This window comes from Phacochoerus africanus, chromosome 4 (assembly GCF_016906955.1).
Source record: "Phacochoerus africanus isolate WHEZ1 chromosome 4, ROS_Pafr_v1, whole genome shotgun sequence".
NCBI lineage: Eukaryota > Metazoa > Chordata > Mammalia > Artiodactyla > Suidae > Phacochoerus > Phacochoerus africanus.
In genome coordinates, this window is record NC_062547.1 from 62625832 (window position 1) to 62634694 (window position 8863).

Sequence of the window (8863 nt, forward strand, 5' to 3'; positions counted from 1 at the left end):
TTCAACATCCTTGTCAACACTTGGTATGGTCAGTTTTTTTTTTCTCAAAAATTATATTCGGGGGGGGGGGGGGTTTAAATCCTGGTCATAGTCACATTTTTTTTTTTTTAGGGCCACACCTGTGGCACATGGAAGTTCCTAGGCTATGGGTCAAATTGGAGCTGTGGCTGCCAGCCTGCATCACAACCACAGCAATGCCAGATCCAAACCACATCTGTGACCTACACCAACAGCTTGTGGCAATGCTGGATAATTAACTAAGTGAGGCTAGGGATCTAACCAGCATCCTCATGGATACTAGTTGGGTTCTGAACCCACTGAACAACAACGGATCTCCTCATAGTCACATTTTATAAGATGATGTCACATGCTTGAGCAGAGGATGGAAGCTGAGACAGGGACCAGAGGAGCCTGGTGGGAGGAATGCAATGGTCCAGGCCAGGGATAGTGGGGATGAGGGAAGAGGAAGATTCACAAGTGGTTCAGGGGGCCAGGGTATGGAGCTGGAAGTAGCTGAGCAGGAGAAAAAAGTGGAAGGAGGCCAGATCTAGAGTGGGAAGGGCATGGGAGTGCCAAGTTGGGAATTTCTGGCTCCCCAGTTTTCTGCCCAAGAGCATTCTGGGTTTGAATAAGGTTGGTAGCTGCTACATTGTATTTACCCCCTGGGGATGCCTGGTGCACATTAGCACATTAAAGGCTCTGACAAGTTCTGCAACAAAGAACTCTGTTGTTATTTAACCCAAACTTAGACATTGGGTTGCTTTTCTCAAGCCATAACATTACTCTTATCATCATTTCCAATGCACAATTCATCTTTTTTATTCCCCATTATGTGCCTAGAATTGGGTTATATCCAATGGTCAAATATTTTGGGAGGGTGCATTAATGATCTTATTAGGTCTTCAGAACAACTCTGTGAAGTGGGTACTAATATAATTTCCACATTACAAACAAGGCTCAGAGAGGCCAGGTGATTTGCCTAAGGTCACACAGCTACTGTGTAGAGAAATGGAATTTGATCTGGAGTGTGCTCACAACCTTTCCAGCACCCTGCCCATCTCCTGAAGGTGCCCCATACTGGGACTTCCCCTGTGGCACAGCAGGTTAAAGATTTGGCATTGTCTCTGCAGTGGCTTAGGTCACTGCTGTGGCGCAGGTTTGATTCCTGGCCTGGGAACTTCCACATGTCGTGGATTTGGCAAAAAAAAAAAAAAGAAAGAAAAGAAAAAGAAAAAAATAATATCCCCCATGCCCCTAGTCTCTCCTGGTAGTGGCAGTTGTGGTTTTCCCACTGAGGTGACCTCCCTGTGAGGAACACTGTGACCTCCCAGAGCCCTTCTCCTTCCCCTGATGGCCAAGGACACACTCAGGCCGTTGCCCAGAGAGCTTGGCTGTAACTTGAGTCTCACCCAGGCTGGGGGTGATGCGGCGGGTGGGCAGGTGACAGCAAGGGCAGGGAGATTTGCCCAGACACCAATGTGCGGCAGCCTGGCAACCGGCGTGGCCCTGAGGAGACTGGGGTCTTTTAGGAGTCTGTTCCAGAGTCCTGACAGTGGCCTTCACCATGGGCAACAAGCAGACAGTGTTCACACATGAGCAGCTAGAAGAGTATCAGGTAGGGGTGATGGACTGGACCCTTGGTGGCTTTGGCAGCCTTTGTTTCCTGGCCTGCGAAATGGGGACGGCCTCGCTTTCTTCCTGGGTGTGCACTCAGTAAGCATTCCTGGGGCAGTTCTGGGTGTGGCATCAAGCAGCGATGGGTATGCGGTTGTGGGAGAAGAAAGAGGCCCTCCAGGCAGGCTCTGTGCCAAGCCAACATTTCTCTCCGCAGGACTGCACCTTCTTCACGAGGAAGGAAATCATGAGGTCAGTCTAGAGAGGAAAGAAAGGAAGAGCTGGACACTTTCTATATATTGCTGGATTTGCAGTTTGTCCTGAATTTGCCGTCTGACCTCACTCAATGCTTCATGGGGGCTAAATGGGGGGGATCGCGTGCATGGTCAGTAAATGGATGCAGAGAGGGGAAGGTTGAGAAGTCACATCTGGTCCTATTGTCACACTTCTAGGATGACGACTTGGGCTTTCTTCTAAGGGTGGTGGGGAGCCATAGAGAGTGTGCGAGCAGGGGAGAGGCAGATTGGCATGTTAGGAAAGATCCCCCTGAAGCTGGTGTGAAGAGGCTGGGAACTGGGGGCAGACTCTAGAGCCAGCTTTGGGCTGTGGGTTTGGCATCAAGATTAGAGAGAGAGGAGGTGGCCCTGGACTGCAGCAGGTCCCTGGTGTGAGCAAGGTGGGCATAGATGGACAGTCTAATCATCACTCAGCTCACAGAGCCATTGTCCAGAGGCCCCGACCCATGAACTTGGAGCTGTGAAACCCAAGCTGGCTGGGGTTTGACTGCAGAGTGATCGGGGCCAAGGCCCAATTGTGTGGGCATTGGACATCCATTATTGATTGGCATACCTTTCGCCAGTTAGCCCCATTGTCTGGGGAAGAACAGCTCACAGGGTCATCATGGCCATTACGATTGGATTACCGATGGGGAAACTGAGGCTCAGACACAAGAGACTTACCTTGGGCTGCTGGGTAGATGGGTAGAGCCCAAGGAATTTGAGGGCTAACATTTTGTCTGTCTCAAGCTTCTTGCTTGTAAGACAGATCTACTCAGGAGAAGAAGGGAAGAGAGACTTGCTCAAAACTATGCAGAAACCCAAACCCAAACCCAGACTATTCTCTGAGATGATTCAGAACTGAAGTTTGAAATACCCCTTCCCTAGCCATCATATGACCCAGAGGCTCTGGTCCCCCTCAGGGACAGTCCTTAGATAGTCCTGTCCCCTTAGCAACTTGGGGACATCTGACTCATCAAGAATGGTCTCTGTAAGCCTGCTGCTCAGCATGCCCCAATGATGGTATGGTGTCACCAGGTGAGGGCATTGGAGTGGAGAGCTGGCCTCACAATCTAGGTAGTGTGTTTGGTGGCATCTGGTGTTTTACAAAATGCTTATCATTTACCCTTTTGGAAAATCTGAATAGTAGACTTTTTTCTGCTCTTCTGCATTATGGAAAGAGAGAAAGTGTGAGGTTGGAGGTCTTTAGAGGCAAGGTCTTGCCAAAAACATGATGATGTCCAGAGATTCATAGATTGGCTCAGAATCTCTGAATGCTGATGTGCCCTAAGCACCCTCCTTCTGTCAACCTCATCTGCCTGGTAAGCTCCTACTCATGCCTCAAAGCCCAGCACCAATGCCCCCTCCTACAGGAAGTCCTTCCTCCTTCTTGGCTTGTTTTCCCCCCTCTGGTTTCCCCTAGCCCTGGAGCCTTCTCTTTACTTTGGCCTTGTCCCAGGAGGATAGACATGCCTATGTCTGGCCTTGTGTGTGTGAGGTTGGGCTCATGGCTGATAGTGCTTGGGGACTCAGCATTCTTCAGTATAGAGTGAACAGCTATAAGAGTGAAAGAGTAGGGACAAGCCACCCCTACTCATCTCCTAGATCTTCTCATTATTTTTCTCCCCACATCAGGCTCTTCTATCGCTACCAGGACCTGGCCCCCCAGCTTGTTCCTCTTGACTATACCAGCTGCCCTGATGTGAAGGTGCCCTATGAGCTCATTGGCAGCATGCCTGAGCTGAAGGTATGCCTGAACCAAGGGACAGGTGGGGGAAAAAATTGTAGGAATATCCCTTGCTATATCCCTATGAGGTGAGTACTGTGATTATTTCCATTTTACAGATGAAGAAATTGAATTTCAGAGATGTCAAGACACTTGTTCATAGTAACACAACTAGGATGTGATAGAGACAGGAATCAAACTCTGGGTTGTAGGGAATATGAGACAAGACAATGCAGGAAAAGAGCTCGGCACAAGACCTGCTTCATGGCAAGTACTCAGGGAATGTTCTTTTTATAGTAGGAGCTAGTAAATGCAGGTTCTTCTCAGTTGGATGTTTGACACATAGTTTGTGACTATGAAGGGGACTTGTGGGGTGAGTGACTGTGAGTAGAGATTATTTTATCACAATGGACAGAAACCTGACTCAAGAAGGACAGAATGGGTTGGATCATGTGAACAAAAAATGCAGGGAGAAGGCTAGCATCATGTATAGCTGGAACCAGGGTCTCAAGATATGCTTGGGAATCTGCCTCTATCTTTCAGCTTCTCTTAGGAAGAGGCTTCAATCTCAGGCAGCCTGTCCTCTTGAGGTAGTGAAAGGAAAGCTTACCTGACCCAGATTTCCTCCCATCAGCTCTGCAACAAGCAGAAAGCAGGTCTCTCCATCCAAACTTTTCAGAAACTGTCCCAGGGCAGCCTCTGATTGGCCAGTTTGAGTCACATGCCCAACCCAGAGGCAATCACAGTTGCCAGGAGAATGGGAATCTCTGATTGGCTTCTCCTGGGTCATGTGACTTCTTCTGGAGCTGGAAGTGGGGTCAACAGTCACCCAGACCCCGGGGGCGGGGGGGGAGAATGGAGTTGCCAGAAGTCCTCTCCAGGAACCACGGGAGGGAGGGAGTCTTGGTGAAGGGTATTTGGAGGTTCCCAGGAAGGAGGGAGTGATGAATATAGAACCTCCCCCACCACAAGATCCTGGTCAGGGATGGGCTCCCCGCTTCCTGTTTCTAGGACAACCCGTTCCGTGAGAGGATTGCCCAGGTCTTCTCTGAGGATGGAGATGGACACATGACCTTGGACAACTTCCTGGACATGTTTTCCGTGATGAGTGAAATGGCTCCCCGGGACCTCAAAGCCTACTATGCTTTTAAAATTTATGGTGTGTGCAGGGCCCCGGGGTGGGGAAGTGGGAACAAGAGTGGGTCCTGGGCCAGGAATGCCCTGCTGTCACAAATATCTCCCCCAGGGCTCTGAGGTCCTGCATGGCCCAGTCCTTCACCCTGCTCTGGTACCTCCCACCTCATCCCTTTGCTCACTCCATTCCAGCCACACTGGCCTGGCTCTTTCTCCCAAACACAAAACTCCTTCTGCTTTCAGGCCTTTGCCTCTGCTGTGCCCTTTGTCTAGACTACCTTTCCCCTAACTCCTTCTTACCTTGAAATTGAGGTCCAGAGTAGCCCTTGCCCCGAGTGACTCTCCATGCCACATAGTATTTCTCTCCTAGCATGGAGCAATGCTGCTTAATTTATTGTTCCTTCATCTGCTCACTTCTTATAATTTCTCTCTGAGGAGACCCAAGGTCAGGGGTGGTGTGTTTTGTACACCATCTCTCTCTGTGTCTGGCACATAGTAGGTACTCAATAAATACTTGTTGAGGAGTTTGCACTGTGGCTCAGTGGGCTAAGAACCCAGCTAGTATCCATGAGGATGTGGCTTTGATCCCTGGCTTCATGCAGTGGGTTAAGGATCCAGTATTGCTGCAAGCTCTGGTGTAGGTCCCAGATGCAGCTTGGATCTGGCGTCGCTGTGGCTGTGGTGTAGGCTGGCAGCTGTGGCTCTGATTTGACCCCTAGCCAGTGAACTTCTGCAGGTGTGGCCCTAAAAAGAAAATAGATAAATACTTGCCAAATGAATGAATGAATGAATGAAAATTCATCACAGTGCCTGGCATACAGTAGGCACTCAATAAATACTTGTTGAAAGAGGGGATGAATAAAAAAAAATTATCACATGCCTGACGCATAGTAGGTGCTCAATAAATACTTGAGTGAATGAATGACTTCCCAGCAGGTCCCTGCCCAATTCCAAAGCAAGATCCAGCTCTTACCCCCAGGGTCTTGCGTTCCTTCCAGTGCCTGAGTTTCCTCCTCTGTAACACGGGGACAAGATATACCCATGACTAGCCTGGCTTGCCTGCACCCTGCTGTCCCCTCACCCTCATGTCCCCTTCCATTCTGCTGTACAGACTTTAACAACGATGACTACATCTGTGCGTGGGACTTGGAGCAGACCGTGACCAAGCTGACACGAGGAGAGCTGAGTGCTGAGGAGGTGAGCCTGGTGTGTGAGAAGGTGCTGGATGAGGCTGATGGGGACCATGATGGGCGGCTGTCCCTGGAAGACTTCCAGAACATGATCCTGCGGGCACCAGACTTCCTCAGGTGACATTCCTCACTGCCCCACACAGTCAGTTCCCACCTCTGAGAGGCGCCCTTATGAAACAGGTTCACAGACTCCATTTGTGAAAGTTCCTTTGGTCATTCATTGGTGACCTCGGGAAACTTTCCCAACCTCCTTGTCTTCAGTCCCTGCGTGTTTAAAATGTGGATAATTGGCATTCCCACTGTGGTACAGTGGGTTAAGCATCTGATTACAGTGACTCGGAGGCTGTAGAGATGTGGGTTCCAGCCCGGCCCAGAGCAGTGGATTAAAGGATCTGGTGTTGCTGCAGCTGTGGTGTAGGTTGCAGCTGTGGCTCAGATTCAATCCCTGGACTGGGAACTTCATATGCCACTGATGAGGCCATAAAAATAAATAAACTAAAATGGCAATAATTAGACACCCTGTTGACACCTCCTGTGTCACAGGGTCACAGCTCTTTGGGTGAGTGGAACACGCTTGGACTTCAGCCCTCACTTTCCTGAACATTTTGCAGTGAACAGACTATACAACTGTGCTTGGCAGCCCTGGGGAGAATCAGAGCCCCTGCTGCAGGGCAGAAAGTGGGGATTCAGCGAGTTAATGCAGGGGGTAGCCAGCCACTTGTTTCCATGCCTCCTGTGAACTAAGAAGGGTATTTATATTTTTAAATGGTTGGGGGGAAAAATCAAAGAATAATCATACTCCATGACACATGAAAGTGATATGAAATTCAAATTTCTGTGTCCATTGCTAGTTTTATTTGTACACAGGCATGCCTACCTGTGTACATATTGTCTGTGGCTGCTCTTTTTTCTTTTTTTTCTTTTTACGGCCATACTTGTGGCATATGGAAGTTCCTGGGCTAGGGATCAAATGGGAGCTACAGCTGAGGCCTACACCACAGCCACAGCAACACCAGATCCAAGCCCCATCTGTGACCTACACCAAAGCCTGTGGCAACACTGGATCCTTAACCCACTGAGTGAGGCCAGGGCTTGAACCCACATCCTCATGGATACTAGTTGGGTTCTTAGTCCACTCTGCCACAATGGGAGCTCCCTATGGCTTCTTTTAAGCTACAAGATGTCCTTGAGTCATTGTGTAGAGTTGGAAAATATCAACATTTGGCTCTTTGCAGAAAAAAAACTGACTCCTGAGCAAGTACATGGAAAGAGTTTAGAGCAGTGCCTGGCTCATAGTAGGTGTTCAAGAACTGTGTGCTATGGTTGTTGTTGTGGCTATTATAATTGGTGGTAGCCTTGCATGCCCAGAGGGCCTCTCCTCTACCCTGAATAAGCAAGGCTGGTCTCTTGTGTCTAGAGACAAAAATAATGACACCAGGATGAATCCCTTGCCACTAGGTGAGCACCCACTCTGTGTCCTGCCCCGCACATTCGCCCCCTTTGCCCTCATTACAGCCCTATGAAGGAGGGACAGCTATTACCCCCATTTTACAGGGAAGTAAACTGAGGCCCAGAGAGGAGTAGCCATGTACTTCAAGTCTGGGGCAGAGCCAGGATGTCAACTCCAATCCAAAATGGTGTGCTCTTGAGAGTTCCCATTTTGGCAGAGCAGAAACAAATCTGACTGGAATCCATGAGGACAGAGGTTTGATCCCTGGCCTTGCTCAGTGGGTTGGGGATCTGGCGTTGCCGTGAGCTGTGGTGTAAGTTGCAGACGTGGCTTGGATCCTGTGTTGCTGTGGCTGTGGCTGTGGCTGTGGCTGTGGCCAGCAGCCACAGCTCTGATTCAACCCCTAGCCTGGGAATTTCCATATGCTGCAGATGCAGCCCTAAAAAACAAAAAAAAAAAAAAAAGAAAAAGTGTGTTCTTTCAACCCCTGTGGGGTCAGGAGAGCCATGGCCTGGGTTTTTTGGAGGGGGTCCAACTTCTCCCACCCCATGGCTCTTTGTTTGCCTCAGGGACTCCTGGTGGGAGTGTTGGGGAGGAGGACAGAGAAAGGGTGCCCTCTGCCTGCTGACAGACTCCTTTCCTCTTTGCACACAGCACCTTCCACATCCGTATATGAGGGTTCCGAGGAAGGAGAGACAAGCCAGAGGAAGGTGCAGTGACCCCTCAGTCCACTGCGGAATCTGGTCTCCCTGGGCTCTGGGAATAAATAAACACGCATCGCTGAATCACAGATGCTCACAAAAGATGTTTTCCACCTTAAACCTGGCAGACTAGAGGGAGGCGGCCTGGGATCTTGCCTCTATCCTCACTGTGTGATCCTGGGTGTGGATGCACCTTCTCAGGGTCACAATCTCCTCATTTGTACAAGAAGTGTTGAGGTCTTTGCACATGGGTGGAAAAAGAATTTTCCAGCATAGCAAGGTGAAGAGAAAGAAGAGTTTATTGAGATGAGGGATGGTGCTAGCCCAGCTGGACGACTTCCTGAAGAACACGAAGAGCCAACCTGGAGTTATAGCCCAGGGAGAGGAGAGGTCTTATAATAGACCTGCTGGCCTGCTGATTGGTTGGGGAAAGAGGGGTCTTATGATACACTTGCTGGTTGGTTGGGGGGTATAACGTCCCTTTAGGGCCAGGGTGAGGAGTGGGCCACATACCTTTCCTAGTAGGGGGTATAGGAAGGGGTAGGCCAGGTTGTTCAAGGTGGGGGAGGGGGCATTACAAGGATATGGATGGGGTGATGATAAGGGTCTGGTAATTCTTGTCTTGGTTCGAGGCTTTGAGTTCTATCTCCTTGAAGGGTTTTGAAGTCCCACAGGAAGGGGCTGACGTCTAGATTCTCTCTCCACTGTTAGGGCTGGTATTGCCTCCATGTGGGTCTTGGTCAGCAGAGATGAGGTGCTGAGGTCAGGCCTGT

The 8863-nt window shown here is 49.7% G+C and overlaps 1 protein-coding gene across 1 annotated transcript; it reads left to right on the top strand.

The window, feature by feature from the left end:
• The first annotated feature begins 1548 nt into the window (after nucleotides 1–1548).
• Nucleotides 1549–8179, top strand: CIB3 (calcium and integrin binding family member 3). Its single transcript, XM_047774373.1, has 6 exons — nucleotides 1549–1615; nucleotides 1832–1866; nucleotides 3525–3636; nucleotides 4627–4774; nucleotides 5861–6056; nucleotides 8044–8179. The coding sequence occupies exons 1-6, from the start codon at nucleotides 1565–1567 to the stop codon at nucleotides 8063–8065; spliced, it is 564 nt and encodes a 187-aa protein (XP_047630329.1). The 5' UTR covers nucleotides 1549–1564; the 3' UTR covers nucleotides 8066–8179.
• The last annotated feature ends 684 nt before the right edge of the window (nucleotides 8180–8863 follow it).

What these genes read in the sequence shown, in the direction of transcription:
- CIB3 (XM_047774373.1), top strand. Translation starts at nt 1,565, where the DNA reads ATGGGCAACAAGCAGACAGTGTTCACACATGAGCAGCTAGAAGAGTAT. An exon ending in AGCAGCTAGAAGAGTATCAG is followed by an intron (nt 1,616 to 1,831) that starts GTAGGGGTGATG and finishes TTCTCTCCGCAG; the next exon opens with GACTGCACCTTCTTCACGAG. An exon ending in GCAGCATGCCTGAGCTGAAG is followed by an intron (nt 3,637 to 4,626) that starts GTATGCCTGAAC and finishes TCCTGTTTCTAG; the next exon opens with GACAACCCGTTCCGTGAGAG.